At 40.2% G+C, this 16,776-nt stretch overlaps 1 protein-coding gene across 2 annotated transcripts in view; it reads left to right on the forward strand.

Moving 5' to 3' along the window:
- Positions 1-1,894: 1,894 nt before the first annotated feature.
- Positions 1,895-16,776, forward strand: part of NXPE3 (neurexophilin and PC-esterase domain family member 3) — a 37,877-nt gene continuing 22,995 nt past the window's right edge. For both annotated transcript variants that reach the window (XM_025377837.1, XM_025377838.1), the window contains exon 1: positions 1,895-2,233. In XM_025377837.1, the coding sequence (XP_025233622.1) occupies positions 2,141-2,233 (93 nt within the window). In that variant the 5' untranslated portion in view covers positions 1,895-2,140. The remainder of the gene's footprint in view (positions 2,234-16,776) is intronic.

A 16,776-nucleotide genomic window follows, 5' to 3' on the forward strand; every position in this document is an offset into this window, starting at 1 on the left:
TTTTTTTTTTTATGGACAACTTTTTGAGAAGGATTTCGATAGCAGAACAGTTGGGACCCTGATGACAGAGTTATCCTCTATTTTGCAGCCAGCTTCTTCCAAGAAGTTATAGACAGTTTGAGGTGAATGAGTGCCTGGATATTGGAGAGAGGAGGTGTTAGGGATCAGGAAATGGAGAAGCACAGTCTTTCACAGTTCCTGGCATCCCTGTGGAGGTGGCCAGGACTGGTGGCTTTATTTCTCCTTAAAAAGGTACTGACATCTTGTCTAATATGAGCATAAGTTTTTCAAGGGGAATTTCTGGCATTTAGTACAGTGTGTGGTACAGAGTAGGCCTCCATAATTATTTGTTGCGTAGATTGTTGAATTATTGTGTACCATGTAAAGAACTAAGTACCTTGAGCAAATCAGAAAAGTATGATGCAGTATCATTAAGTTGCTTTTCTCTGATATATGTTTTTTTTAAAAAAATATAGTCATAATTGGTGTAGTCTAGTTTGAGAGATAAGAAATACAAATGGAGTGTGAGGGAGAAAAAAATACAAATAGAGATCAGCTGAGAAGTGAAAATAATAAGTACTATGGGAACTCTGAGGATGGAGAGCTTGTTGGAATGGCTCACCCTTGTCTCCTTTGTGAAGCTGATGGGCATTGTCATTGTGGTTGGGACTGGTTCAGACTGGTGAGGCAGAGGAGTGAGAGAATGGGGGCTTGCCAGGTCCAACACAAAGTGGAGGGGAGAGTTGATGCAGCTGAGCTGTTCTAAGATACTCTGCACCATGATTTTGTACCCTTTCTGCCTTTATTTCTGTGTCCTGCCCTTCATGGAACGTCTCCCTGGGGATAGAATACTAGGACATTTTCTGTTTACCTGTATCGAAATGGCAAGTGGAAAGAGCATTTGAATTTGTTACATGGGAGAACAGTTAGGCACGGCTGACTCTGAAGTCCCCTGCCTCTAGCAGGTGTGATGAAGGATTTTGGGATCCTGTTACCCATTTTTCAAGCTTGACTTTCCTCTCCCACATCTTCCAGGCAGGTGTGTGTCCTCCTGTGCCTTACTACTTAGCTGAGGGAGCATCAGGACCACATATGCGGTGGGGAGAGCTGGAAACCTAAAGAGCGTGTCGCATCTCCTACCATACGTCTGTATGAGAGGGGTGGCACTTACTGTTTTCCAGAGAATGTCAGGATGCTTTGCACAGTATCCCAGAGCTCTTCATGAAAACAGTTTCCTCTTCATGTTCTTTAAGTGTGGTTAATGTAGCAGTGTTACATAATTTATTTATTTATTTATTTATTTATTTTTTGAGACGGAGTCCTGCTCTGCCGCCCAGGCTGGAGTGCAGTGGCCGGATCTCAGCTCACTGCAAGCTCCACCTCCCGGGTTTACGCCATTCTCCTGCCTCAGCCTCCCAAGTAGCTGGGACTACAGGCGCCCACCACCTCGCCCGGCTAGTTTTTTGTATTTTTCAGTAGAGACGGGGTTTCCCCGTGTTAGCCAGGATGGTCTCGATCTCCTGACCTTGTGATCCGCCCGTCTCGGCCTCCCAAAGTGCTGGGATTACAGGCTTGAGCCACCACGCCCGGCCAGTGTTACATAATTTAAAGGGAAGGGGAAGGGAAGTGATTTTATTGATTGGTCTCTGTAGAAATTTAACAGTTACTTTTATTTCACAATTTCTGAGTTTGAAGGCATACTTCCTTGCTATCTTAAAAGTTAAAACCTAAATAGGCAATAGGGGAAATAATGTATTTACACAGAAGCCTGACACTGGAAAAGGAAACTTTGAGATTGTCTGGAAATGAAAAGACGTTACTGTGCTCTGTCTCTTTGCTTTCTGCTTGTGACTTTGGGCCTTAGATAAGGTTAAGGAAGAGGAAGTGTGATGTTTTTCCTCTCACCCCACCCTAGGCCATTGCAATTGGTGATGTTCTCTCATCTCTCCTCTTTGAAGAAAAATGTGCTTCTTGAATCAACTGCAGTCTCTCTTCTACATAAGAGCTCTTAAGGGTACTAACAGGATAGAAGCAAATGAACCTGAAAGCTCATCTGCAGCTCAGAAAAACAAAGACATGGAATTTTAAAGAGTGAAGGTAGCATGGTGTTGGCCATGGGTGAACAAGACACAGCCAGACAATGTGGACCAATTTCTTCAAACTACGGCTTTTCTGCTGTCTGCTTGCAGTGTTGATGGTGGTGGTGCTGGTCATCAATGTTACTCAGGTAGAGGTGAGTACCCAGTATAAATCCTCATAACTAAGGGAGCCGAATCTGGGGATTTGGGGCTAGCTAGCCTGGGAGAAGTTGGTTATCGGAAGCTTATCATAGTCACAGTTCTTGTTTTCATTTATTTGGTAAGTATTTGCGTGCTTACAATGGTTATATACTGTGCTAGTCACCGAGGGTACAGTGAAGACGTTTCTTCACTTATGGCCTTTCATTCTAGAGCTCACATTATAAGTGTGCATGGAAGAATAGTAGTAATCATAATCACATAATAATAGTAATGATAACTGGAGATGGTGAAAAGTGCAATAAGGAAAGGGAGCTATTCTAGGATAGCTTTAGAGTGATAAAGGAAAAACCTCTTCAAGAAGGGGAACTTCTAGTCGACCCATGGGAAAAAGCTGAAGGAGTATTTCAAGGGAGGGAGTAGACGAGTCTGTTTTGGAGATTACTAGATGGTACTGAGGGGCGGGGACCATGTCTTAACTGAACCCCTCACAAGGGCCTGTTACTAAGAAGGTACTTAGTAGTGTTCCTTCTTCCCTGGCCCCAGCCCCGATGTGAACTTATATAACCAAAATTTATGGAGGAGTTTCTGTATAAAGGATGCTGTCCTTTTGTTTTGTTGGCTTGTGGTACTTCTCAGATTACATATCCAACTTAATTATGGCATTTCTTTTCTTACTGGGTTTTATTAGCATAAGGTGCTCTAAAAGTCAAGCCATAGGCTTTTAAAAATATTTCTCCTGCTGGAATCAACTTTGTGGTTTTTAGCAGAACACCTAATCTCACTGTGAAATGGGCACACTGAAGTCCTGCAGATCTTTTTCTGTGCGCTCTGAGTAAAATTTGTTAGGTACTTTGGAGAATGTGAAGTAATTCTGTCAAAGAGTCTGTTAAAGATTTCCTATTAGAAATAGGCTTAAGGCATAAAAGCTAGGTATTTCTTCTTCTTTTTCTTTGCTTAAACTGTTCTTGCATGTTTTACTATATAAGACACTACCAATCCTACACCGATAGTTCCTTTACCTGGAAGCTGTTGATGATGTGTCTAGATATTTTAGAAACCCCTCTTTTTTTAAAGTATTTTTTTGTGGTAAATAAACATAACATAGAATTTGTCATTTTAACCATTTTTAAGTGTGCAATTGAATAACATTAAGTACATTCACATTGTTGTGCAATCACCACCACCATCTATGTCTAGAACTTTTTCATCTTCTCAAACTGCAGCTCTTTACCCATTAAACAGTGATTACCTAGGTCAGGTGCAGTGGCTCACGCCTGTAATCCCAGCACTTTGGGAGGCTGAGGTGGGAGGATCCCTTGAGGTCAGGAGTTCGAGAGCAACCTGGTCAACGTGGTGAAACCCCGTCTCTACTAAAAATACAAAAATTAGCTGAGCGTGGCAGTGCACGCCTGTAATCCCAGCTATTCCGGAGGCTGAAGCATGATAATCACTTGGACCTGGGAGGCAGAGGTTGCTGTGAGCCGAGATCATGCCACTGCCTCCCAGCTTGGGCTACAGAGGGAGATCGTCTCAAAAAAAAAAAAAAAAACAAACCAAAAAACAATGATTACCCATTCTTGCCTACCCGCTTCCCCTGGCATTCACTCAGTTCTACTTTGTGTCTCTGTGAACTTGACAACTCTAAGTACCTTATACAAGTGGAATCATATGATATTTGTCCTTTTTTTTTTTTTTTTTTTTCCTGTTTGAGACAGAGTCTCACTCTGTTGCCCAGGCTGGAGTGCAATGGCATGATCTTGGCTCACTGAAACCTCTGCCTCCTGGGTTCAAGTGATTCTCATGCCTCAGCCTTCCGGGTAGCTGGGATTACAGGAGTGTGCCACCACGCTTAGCTAATTTTTGTATTTTTAGTAGAGATGGGGTTATGCTGTTTGACCAGGCTGGTCTTGAACTCCTGACCTCAAGCGATCCTCCCACTTTGGCCTTCCAAAGTGCTAGGATCATAGGTGTGAGCCATCAAGCCTGGCCTGGTATTTGTCTTTTTGTGATTGGCTTATTTCTGTTAGCATAATGTGCCTAAGGTTCACTCATGTAGCATGTTATCAAAATTTCTTTTCTTTTTAAGGCTGAGTAATACTTCTCTGTCTACACATAGATGGAGGAATATTATTCACCCTTAAAAAGGAAGGAAATTCTGATAACATGCTACAGCATGTACATACATACCACATTTTATCCATTCATCTGACATTTGGGTTGTTTCTACCTTTTGGCTATAGTGGATAACAAGTATTTCTTCAAGACTCTGCTTTTCATTCTTTGGAATATGTACCCACAAATGGAATTACTGGATCATATGGCAATTTTAATTTTTTGAGGCACCACCATATTGTTTTCCATAATAGCTGCATCATTTTTTATCCACATCAATAGTACACAAGGGTTCCAATTTCTTTGCATCCTTGCGAGTACTTGTTATTTTGTTTTGTTTTTGATAGTAGCCTTCTTTGTGGGTGTGAGGTAATGTATAACAGTAATTTTAATTTGCATTGCCGTAATTATTAATGATGTTGAGCATCTTTCTATCATGTGCTTTTGGAGAAATATCCAATTCCTGTACTCATTGTTTAATGGAGTTGTTTGTTTTTTTTTGTTGTTGTTGTTGAGTTGTAGGAGTTTTTAATATATTCTGGATATTCACTCCTTATCAGACATATGATTTGCAAATATTTTCTCCCGTTCCGTAGGTTGCTTTTTCACTCTGATTTTGTCCTCTGATACACAAAAAGTTTTACTTTGAATGTAGTCCAGTTTATCTATTTTGACTTCTGTTGCCTGTGTATTTGGTGTCATATCCAAGAAATCATCGCCAAATTCAATGTTGTGAGACCTTTCCTCTGTATTTTCTTCTAAGAGTTTTATAGTTTTAGCTCTTAGGTTTAGGTCTTTGATCTACTTTGTTATCCTTTAAAAAAATTGTGATAAAAACATAAAATTTGCTAATCTTAGTTATTTTTAGGTGTACAGCTCAGTAGCATTAAGTCTTTTTTTTTTTGAGATGGAGTCTTGACCTTTTGCCTGGGTTGGAGTGCAGGGGTGCAATCTCGGCTCACTGCAACCTCCTCCTCGTAGGTTCAAGTGATTCTCTTTCTTCAGCCTCCCGAGTAGCTGGGATTACAGGTGTCTGACACCGTGCCCAGCTAATTTTTGTATTTTTAGTAAAGATGGGGTTTTGCCATGTTGGCCAGGCTGGTCTTGAACTCCTGACCTCAAGCGATCCACCCACCTCAGCCTCCCAAAGTGCTAGGATTACAGGCGTGAGCCACCATGCCTGGTCTCAGTAGCATTAAGTCTTATTTACATTGTCTTGAAATAGATCTCCCAAATCCCTTTTATCCTTTTAATATCTGTAGAATTGTGTTTATCTTATTACTCATGATCACTCTGACCATAGGTTTGTGTTTTATTGATCTTTTTGAAGAACCAGCTTTGGATTTTATTTTCTGTATTTTTTCTGTTTTTTTGCTTGGTCAGTTTCCATTCTGATCTTTATTATTTCCAGTTTTCTGTTTACTTTGGATTTAATTGTCTCTTCGTAGTTTCTTAAAGTGGTAGCTAAAGTCATTGTTTTGAGATTTTTCTTTTCTAATTAAATGTTTAATTCTATAAGTTTTCTTCTACAAGACTGGGTGTGGTGGCTTAGGCCTGTAATCCCGGCACTTTGAGAGGCTGAGACAGGAGGATTACTTGAGGCCAGAAGTTTGAGACCAGCCTGGGCAACATAGTGAGACCCCATCTTTACAAAAATTTTTGAAAAATTAGCTAAGTGTAGTAGTGGTATGCACCTGTAGTCCTAGCTACTTGGGAAGCTGAGCGGAAAGGATCCCTTGAGCCCAAGAGTTTGATATTATGGTGAGCTATGATCATGTCACTGCACTTCAGCTTGGGCAACAAAGTGAGACCCTGTCTCTAAAAAAATAAAAAATAAATAAAAAATTTATTTCTATATACTGCTCTAGTGTATACCACACATTTAGATATTGTTCTCATTTGCATTTTCATGCAGCTGAACTACATTCTTTTTTTTTTTTTTTTTTTTTTTTGAGACGGAGTCTCGCTCTGTCACCCAGGCTGGAGTGCAGTGGCCGGATCTCTGCTCACTGCAAGCTCCGCCTCCCGGGTTTACGCCATTCTCCTGGCTCAGCCTCCCGAGTAGCTGGGACTACAGGCGCTCGCCACCTTGCCCGGCTAGTTTTTTGTACTTTTTAGTAGAGACGGGGTTTCACCGTGTTAGCCAGGATGGTCTCGATCTCCTGACCTTGTGATCCGCCCGTCTCGGCCTCCCAAAGTGCTAGGATTACAGGCTTGAGCCACCGCGCCCGGCCTGAACTACATTCTAATTTCTCTTTTTCTTTTCTTTAACCCATGTGTTATTTAGATTTTTTTTTAATGACAGGTTTTCACTCTGTCGCCTAGGCTGGAGTGCAATGGCATGCTCATTGCTCACTGCAGCCACAACCTTTGGGCTCAAGTGATCCTCCCACCTCCCCCTCCCAAGTAACTCGGACTACAGGTGTCTGCCACCATGCCCAGCTAATTTTTTACATTTTTGCAGAGATGGGGTCTCACCATGTTGTCCAGGCTTTTCTCAAACTTCTGGGCCCAAGCGATCCTCCTGCCTAAGCCTCCCAAAGTGCTGCGATTACAGGTGTGAGCCACTGCATCCAGCCCTGTATATTATTTAGAAGTGTTATTTAACTTTCAAATATTTGGATATTTTGCAAATACCTTTCTGTTACTGAGTCCTAATTTAATTCCTCTGAGAACATACTTTGTATGACTTGAATTCTTTTAAAACATTATTGAGATTTGTTTATGGCACAGAATGTGGTCCATTTTGGTATATATTCTATGTGTACTGGAAAGGAATGCATTCTGCTTTTATTGCGTGGAGTATTCTTTAAATGTCAGTTAGATCAACATGGTTCATGGTGTTGGTCATCTTCTGAATGTCCTTACTATTTTCTGTCTATATGCTCTATCAGTTATTGAAAGGAGACTATTGAAATCTTTCATTATAATTGTGAATTTGTCTATTTCACCTTGCATTTCTGTCAGTTTTCACTTCATGTGTTGTGAAGTTCTGTTCTTAGGTACATAAATGTTTAGAATTGTGTCCTCTTGATGAATTTAGTTGCTTTATCATCATGAGTTGGCCTTCTTCATCCTTGGTAAAATTCTTTGCTCCGAAAGGTACTCTATATGGTATTATATAATCACTCTAGCTTTTCTTTGTTTACTGTTAGCAAGTACATCTTTTCCCATAATTTTATTATTTTTTATTTTTTTTTGAGACAGGGTCATGCTCTGTTGCCGAGGCTGGAGTGCAGTGGCACAACCATAGCTCACCACAACCTCTGTCTCCTGGGCTCAAGCAATCCTTCCCTCTCAGCCCCCTGAGTAGCTGGGACAATGGGTGTGCATCACCACGTCTGGCTAATTTTTTGTATTTTCTTTTAGATACAGGGTTTCGCCATGTTGCCCAGGTTGGTCTTGAACTCCTGGGCTCAAGTGATCCGGCTGCCTTGGCCTTCCAAAGTGCTGAGATTACAGGTGTGAGTCACCACCACACCCAGCCAGTTGTTATTTTTTAAACCTATTTGTGTTTTTATATCTATCTATTTATTTATTGAATTATATTTCTTTTTAAACTTTTGTTTTAGGTTTGGGGGTACATGTGAAGGTTTCTGACATAGGAAAGCATATGTCATGGGGGTTTGTGTACATATTATTTCATCACCCAGTTATTAAGCCCAGTACCCTCTCTGCTCCTCTCCCTCCTCCCACTCTCCCCACTCAAGTAAACCCGAGTGTGTGTTGTTTCCTTCTTTGTGTTCATAAGTTCTTATCATTTAGTTCCCACTTATAAGTGAATACATGCTGTATTTGGGTTTCTGTTCCTGTGTTAGTTTGCTAAGGATAATAACCTCCAGCTCCATCCATGCTCCCACAGAAGACATGATCTTGTTCGTTCTTATGGCTGCATAGTATTCCATGCTGTATATGTAATATAAGATTTTCTTACATTTTCTTATATTTCTTATGGAACATAAGATTTTCTTTATCCAATCTGTTATTTATTTATTTTTGAGTCAGAGTCTTGCACTGTCACCTGGGCTGGAGTGCAATGGCGTGATTTCTGCTCACTGCATCCTCTGCCTCCCGGGTTCAAGTGATTCTGCTGCCTCAGCCTCCCGAGTAACTGGGATTACAGGTTTCTGCCACCATGCCCGGCTAATTTTTGTGTTTTTAGTACAGACGAGGTTTCACTATGTTGGTTGAGATTATAGGCGTGAGCCACCGCGCCTGGCCTTATCCAATCTGTTATTGATGGGCATTTAGGTTGATTCCATGTCTTTGCCATTGTGAATAGTGCTGCAATGAACATTTGCATGCATGTGTCTTTACGGTAGAATGATTTCTATTCCTCTGGGTATATAACCCGTGATAAGATTGCTGGGTGGAATGGTAGTTCTGCTTTTAGGCCTTTGAGGAATTGCCATAATGCTTTCCACAATCATTGAACTAATTTTCAACTCATACCAACACTATTCCCTTTCCTTTTCAGACTTGCCAGCATCTGTTTTTTTAAAAAAATTTTTTAATAATAGCTATTCTGACTGGTGTGAGATCTCACTGTGGTTTTGATTTGCATTTCTCTAATGATCAGTGATAATTGAGCTTTTTTTTATATGCTCTTTGGCCACATGTGTGTTTTCTTTTAAGAAGTTTCTGTTCATGTCCTTTGCCCACTTTTTAATGGGGTTGTTTCTCTCTTGTAAATTTGTTTAAGTTCCTTATAGATGCTGGGTATTAGACCTTTGTCAGATGCATAGTTTGCAAATATTTTCTTCTGTTCTGCAGGTTGTCTGTTTACTCTGTTGGTAGTTTCTTTTGCTGTGCAGAGGCTCTTAAGTTTAATTAGAGCCCAGTTGTCCATTTCTGCTTTTGTTGGAATTGCTTTTGGTGTTTTTGTCATGACATCTTTGCCCATTCCTGTGTCTGGGATGGTATTGCCTAGGTTGTCTTCTAGGGTTTTGACAGTTTTGGATTTTACATTTAAATCTTTACTCCATCTTGAGTTGATTTTTGTATATAGTGTAAGGAATGGGTCCAGTTTCAATTTTTTGCATATGGCTAGCCAGTTATTCCAGCACCATTTATTGAATAGGGAGTCTTCCTCATTGCTTCTTTTTGTCAGCTTTGTTGAAGATCAGATTGGTCGTAAATGTGTGGCCTCGTTTCTGGATTCTCTATTCTGTTTTGTTGGTCTCTGTGCCTGTTTTTGTACCAGTACTACGCTGTTTTGGTTACTGTAGCCTTGTAGTATAGTTTGAAGTCAGGTAACATGATGACTCCAGCTTTGTGCTTTTTGCTTAGGATTGCCTTGGCTATTCGGACTCTTTTTGGTTCCATATGAATTTTAAAATAGTTTTTTCTGGTTTTATGAAGAATGTTGTTGGTAGTTTGATAGGAATAGCATTGAATCTGTAAATTGCTTTGGGCAGTATAGCCATTTTAATTATATTGATTCTTCTTATTCATGAGCATGGAATGTTCTTCCATTTGTTTGTGTCTTCTCTGATTTCTTTGAATAGTGTTTTGTAATCCTCATTTTAGAGCTCTTTCACCTCCTTTGTTAGCTGTATTCATGAGTATTTCATTCTTTTTGTGACAACTGTGAATGGGATTGCCTTTCTGATTTGGCTCTCAGTTTGGCTGTTGTTGATGTATAGGAATGCTAGTGATTTTTGTACGTTGTTTTTGTATTCTGAAACTTCGCTGAAGTTGTTAATTGGACAAGCTTTTGGGCTGAGATTATGGGTTTTTCTAGATATAGAATCTTATTGTCTGCAAACAGAGATAGTTTGATTTCCTCTCTTCTTATTTGGATGCCTTTATTTCTTTCTCTTGCCTGATCCTTTGGCTAGGATTTCCAGTGTTGGATATAAGTGGTGAGAGGTGACATCCTTTTCTTGTGCTGGCTTTCACGGGAAATGCTTCTAGCTTTTGCCCATTCATATTGATGTTGTCTGTGGTGTTTTTATATTTAAAGCAAGTTTCTTCTAGCTAGCATGTAATTGGATCTTGTTTTTTAATACAGTCTGATAATCTCTGCCTTTTAGTTGGGGTGCTTAGCCTGTTTACCTTTAATATATTTTTTGAAAGCATTATGGTTACAGCTACCATTTTGCTATTTGTTTTATATTTGTCCCACCTCTTCTTTATTCCCTTCTTCCTTTTATTCTGCCTTTTTTTTTTTGTATTAATTGACAAGGTGTTTTTGTGTGTGTATGTTTTTTTGTTTTTGTTTTTTTTTTAATCTGTGCTTTTCCAGTCTGGCTGGTAGGAAGTACTATTCCTGTATAAACTCAGGTTACTGTTTTTTTATTTTTTTATTTTTAAAATTTTTGCTTTCAGGTAGTTCTTTCCCCAGCCTCCAATAGTTTCCTTATACACATATGCTCATAATTGCTCTGTTGAATACTGGAGTGGGACTCTCTGTAGATCTCCTGAGTTATTTTTCTTCACAGTTGTTCTGCTTTCCTGTGAATTATAATCACCATGGTCTTTAAGACTCTCAGCCTCATCTCCTTGCCTTGGGTGGTTTGCCATGCTCTACCTGGGCTCCTCTTTCTGTGCTGCAACCTGGAAACTCTCTCAAGACGCTAAGCAAAGGACAGTCCTAGGGCTCACTTCGTTTGTTTACTGTCTATTAGGCATCACTGTGTTTTATTGTCTGATGCCTAGTGTCTGGAAAAGCATTGTTTCATATATTTTGGCTTTTGTTTTCGGTTGTTTCATGTGGGAGGCTAAAGTGCATTACTGTTTCTCTATCTTGGCCGGAAGTGGAAGTTTGAGGGACTTGAATTTGTGGGGAAAGAGATTATAGAGAAGTGGAAAAGGGGGAGGAGAGGATGAGATATAGAGCACAGGTGGAGCACATAACCTTTTGTAGGACAAGCAACATGAGTATATTGTGAATATTCTTATTTTATTAATTTTATAGGAGGAGCCATGTTCCTTTCTCTGACCTAAGAGGGAAATATATCATGATGGTTGGTAATGCAGATACATTTGCTGCCAGAGAGTAGGACATTCAGGGAGTTTCTGGCTGTAAAGGAGATGAAGGTAGAAGGAGGGTAGAGCCCAGGAGGTTTGTGTACAGAGGTTTGAAATAATGGTTTTCTAGATGGAGTTTGAAATAATGCATTTCTAGATGGAGTAGGATGGCAGAGGGACAATAAATTTCAAGACCTTAAGTGTGCATGGCACTTACCTGCATTGCTTTTGTGAATGTGTGTGCTAATTTTATCATATTCAACACACTAAATATTATAATAGAGAAAAAAGATAGTTGTGTAGGTCTTGGGTAGAGAAGGAGGAAGGCAAAGGGAGAGACAGAGAGACTTGAGAGGGTAGGCCACAGTCCCACATCAGTAATGTTATAATAGTCAGGAGGAAATGTTAGAAAATTATTCTTTTGTTCCACTTCAGTTCTTGGAAACTTCCGTACTTAATGCCAGCTAAAAGCTCTAATTATTTGAACGAACGAACTCTTTTCTACCGAATGGAGACGGGAGGTATCAGTATTGAATAAACAGTTGTGATATTGAAAATCAGATGCATCTTTTAGTGGAGGGAGCTATAAGCATTTTCACCTGTCTGAAGAGGTGATCTTGTCCAGCATGATACTGTTGTCATGAATTTTAAGCTGCTTATTACTGTGATGATAATTGATAAAGAAGCTTGGAGTAAATGGGGAAAAAGCTCTGGCTCTGAAATTTGGCAGTCTCTCACTCCCTAATCCCTTTCCATACTATGCTTCTGACACTTAACTGTACTCTTGTGATTGGAGTATCTTACCAGTTTCTAAAAAGCAGACTCAATTTTAATTAAAAATATTACATAAGATGGCGCAGTGGCTCATACCTGGATTCCTTGCACATTGGGAGGCCCAGGTGGGTGGATCATCTGAGGTCAGGAGTTTGAGACCAGCCTGGCCAACATGGTGAAACCCCCATCTCTACTAAAAATACAAAAAAGCTGGGCCTAGTAGCGGGTGCCTATAATCCTAGCTACTCGGGAGGCTGAGACATGAGAATCACTTGAATCCTGGTGTCAGAGGTTGCACTGAGCCGAGATTGCAACACTGCACTTCACCCTGGGCAACAAAGTGAGACTTGTCTAAAACAAACAAACAAACAAACAGAAAAACTCAAAAAACAGCCCATAATATGAGAAGGGGGTATTTGTAGGAATATCTAACAAAAGGTTGGAGGGAGAATTGCAGCCTTTTATTTCTGTGATAAGCACTCATTGAGAAAGTTCTGCATTTTTTTTCTTTTGCCTTATTCATTGATATTTTAGATATGTATTATAACACCTGTGTATTAGGACTTTGGGCTTCAAGTAAAGGCACCTGTTTCAAGCTAATGGTAATACATTTTACTCATTTGAATAGAAGTCAGTGGATAGGTTGGGCATAGTTCTTTTGAGAATCAGCCTCTGTTTGTCTGTAAGCCTCTTAACTGTGCCTTCTTTTGTATGTTACCTTTTATCTATGGCATCCTCCTTCATGGTTGATTGTAGGATGGCTGCCGGAGTAATGGCGCTTTTGCTTTTGTGTACATGTCCACCTGAAGAAGCAGTTTTTCTCTTGAAACGATCTCAAAATACTGTGTTTTTTAATTCATAAGTAAAATTCAAATAGCTGTTAGCAGGGGGGATTAGTGGTGCCTGGATTTGGCTGCATGCAAGCATAAGCCTCCAGCAACCTCTTCTGGTTCTCATAGTCCAGAATTGGGTCACATGCCCATTCCTGAACCAGCCATTTACCTGGGATTACCCCTCCATCAGTTAAGCCCACCCCTGAGCTGACAGGTCAGCAAACAGCATTGCTGTGGTTCAGTAGGCCAGGAGTAAAATGGATGTGGGACAGGCAATCACCATGTTCACTCCAGCCCATAGGTTATGATGACTCGAGGAGTGAGCCATCTGTTTGGTGTTTCCTGTTAGCTCTGAACCTAAAAAGATGGCAGGCGTGAAGTTGCCGTTGTCTTTAGGAAAGTTAAGCAGGTTGACATTTTTGCATTTTTGTCATTTGCAAGTAAAGTTTAGGGGAGTTACCACCAAATGTATGGTGATTTCTGGATTGGGTTGCATGTGTCAGTCAGTTGGGTGAGGAAGAGAGGAAAAGGTTAGGAAGAAGAGCTATGCTGTAATCACATTGTGCATGATTTGGTCCTTAATAGTGTGTCACAGACTTAAAACAACTAAAAAGGAGAGGGTGGCTGGAACATTTCCTGAAAGGTAATCAGTAAGGTAATAAAGGGAATTTTTCAAAGTCAGTTTTGTTTTCCCCATGCCATTTTTAAAATAAACAAATACTGCCATGTACCATGTACCCTTCAAAATGGAGGCTCCTAGATGGGATTCTTTAAAATGAAAATGTGTGTGTGTTAGTATAAAATGAGAGGGAAAAAATGCAGAATCTAGGAAGAACATTAAACATTCTTGTATCTTGAGATTATTTTTACCTCATGTAGGATTTTGCAGTGGTTTGCCATAGGTGGGGAGCCTGAGGCCTTGTTTAAGTGTTTTGCTAGAAACAAGGAAATGCTATAGCTATTGAGGAGAGAAATTTTTGGTTTTGCTTTGTTGTTGTTTATTCCCCTGAAGTTTAACTAATTGCATAACGTAACGCGTAGTTTTCTACATCTTAGATAGGCTAGTTATATGCCTCAGGTTAGGTATATAACTCTTTTCCTGCCCATTTGTTCCTGTATCCTGTTTACTAATAAAGTAGTTCATGGAATGCATGGAAATTTCCAAGAATGGGGAATGGTATTAAGTACACAATTGGATTCCCTCCCCATTCTTTACGCTGAGTGAATATCATTGCTTATTTTTAATTATTTGGGTAGTTAGCACTAATTATACATTACATACTTATATCTTGATTTGTGAACCTTACGAGTTATCTCCTGACTTGCTCATATGAGGCAGTGTAGCATGGTGGTTAAGAACACAGGTGTCGGCCGGGCGCGGTGGCTCACGTCTGTAATTCCAGCACTTTGGGAGGCCGAGACGGGCGGATCACGAGGTCAGGAGATCGAGAACCATCCTGGCTAACATGGTGAAACCCCGTCTCTACTAAAAAATACAAAAAACTAGCCGGGCACGGTGGCGGGCGCCTGTAGTCCCGGCTACTCGGGAGGCTGAGGCAGGAGAATGGTGTAAACCCGGGAGGCGGAGCTTGCAGTGAGCTGAGATCTGGCCACTGCACTCCAGCCTGGGCGGCAGAGCTAGACTCCGTCTCAAAAAAAAAGAAAAAAGAAAAAAAAAAAAAAAAGAACACAGGTGTCAATTCAGACAGCTTGGCTTCTAATCCTCTGCTGCTTCTGACCTACATGGCCTTGAGCAAATTATTAAGCTATTCTTTGCCTCAGTTTCCTCTTCTATAAAATGGACATAATAATAGGACTTACCACATGTGATAATTTGAACATTGAATTTAAAGATTCATGTAAACTGTTTATAAGAGTATCCAGCACATAAATGCTTACAATAAATGCTGGGTGTTTCTGCTACTGCTGTTTTTTTTTTTTGTTTGTTTGTTTGTTTTAAGCACAGGGTCTCACTCTGTTGCCCAGGCTAGAGTGCAGTGGCACAGTCATTGTTCACTGTAACCTCTAACTCCTGGGCTCAAGCAATCCTCATATATGTATACACACATATATGTACACACACACATATACACACACTTATATACGCACATATATAAGTTTTTGAGACAGGGTCTTGTTCTGTTGTCCAGGCTGGAGCGCAGTGGCACGATCTCAGCACACTGCAACCTCTGCCTCCTGCGTTCAAGCAATTCTTGTGCTTCAGCCTCCTGAATAGCTAAAATTACAGAGGTGCACCACCACACCCAGCTTAATTTTTGTATTTTTAGTAGAGACGGGGTTTCACCATGTTGCCCAGGCTAGTCTCGAACTCTTGAGCTCAAGCGATCCCGGTCTGCCCACCTCTGCCCCAAAGTGCTGGGATTACAGGTGTGAGCCACTGTGCCCAGCCTAGTTTTAGTTTATATTTATTTATGTATTTGTTAGAGACAAGGTCTTGCTCTGTTGCTCAGGCTGGAGTTCTGTGGTGTGATTATAGCTCACTACTACCTGGAGCTCCTGGTTTCGGTGATCCTCCCAGCTCAGCCTTTCACGTAGCTTAGGACTACAGGCATGTGCCACCACGCTTGGCTAACTTTTAAAAAAAATTTATTGTAGAGATCGGGTCTTGCTCTGTTGCCCGGGCTGGTCTTGAACTCCTGGCCTTAAGCAGTTCTTCTGCCTCAGCCTCCCAAAGTGTTGGAATTACAGGCATGAGCCACTGCACCCGACCTACTACTGTTAATGAAAGATAAGGCCTCTGCTTACTTCATTCTCCTTCCACAATTTGTAAAATTAATTATAGTTCTATATATAACATTAAATAATGTATTTAGACCTTTTATTTCCCCAACAGCCTAAGATAATATATCTTAACTTTCTACTCTAAGTGATGAAGAAAGCACTACGCATTCTTACTTATTTATTATTATTTTTTTGAGATGGAGTCTCACTCTATCACCCAACCTGGAGTGCAGTGGTGCAATGTTGGTTCACTGCAACCTCCGCCTCCCAGGTTCAAACAGTTCTCTGCCTCAACCTTCTGAGTAGCTGGGATTACAGGCACCCGCCATCATGCTCGGCTAATTTTTCTGTTTTTAGTAGAGACGTGGGGTTTCAGCATGTTGGCCAGGCTGGTGTTGAACTCCTGAACTCGTGATCCACCTGCCTTAGCCTCCCAAAGTGCTGGCATTACAGATGTGAGCCACCGCACCCGGCCTACTTCATTCTTTTATATTTGATTTCCACTAGTTATAGTATTACTTTTGCATCATTAGGTGGATTCTTTATGGACTGTGTCCTTCAAGGAATTGGTCCATTTCATCTGGGTTATCCAATTTATGGTCACAGAATTGTTCATAATAGTCCTTTATTCCTTTATTGTCCATGGGATCTGTAGTGATGGCCTCCTTTTCATTTCTGATATTAATAATTTGTGTCCTCCCTCTTTTTTTCTTAGCCTAGCTAGAGGCTTATCAATTTTATCGATCTTTTAAAAAACCAGCTTTGGGTTTCATTGATTTTTCTTTATTAATTTCCTGTTTTCAACTTCACTGATTTCTACTATCATATTTATTATTTTTCTTCTGCTTATTTTGGATATTGTTTGCTCCTCTTTTTCTAGTTTGCTAAGATGTAAGGTTAAATTATTCATTTTAGGTCATTTTTCTTTCCTAAAATATGTATAGTACTATGAATTTCCCTCTAAGCACTTCTCTTGCTTCATCCTATAGTGTTTAATAAATTATATTTTCACCTTCACCTAGTTAAAATATTTAAAAATTTCTCATGAGATTTTGTATGTTACCCATTTGTATACCATTTTGGGATTTTTCCAGCTATCTATC

The sequence above is a fragment of the Theropithecus gelada genome, chromosome 2 (assembly GCF_003255815.1).
Source record: "Theropithecus gelada isolate Dixy chromosome 2, Tgel_1.0, whole genome shotgun sequence".
NCBI lineage: Eukaryota > Metazoa > Chordata > Mammalia > Primates > Cercopithecidae > Theropithecus > Theropithecus gelada.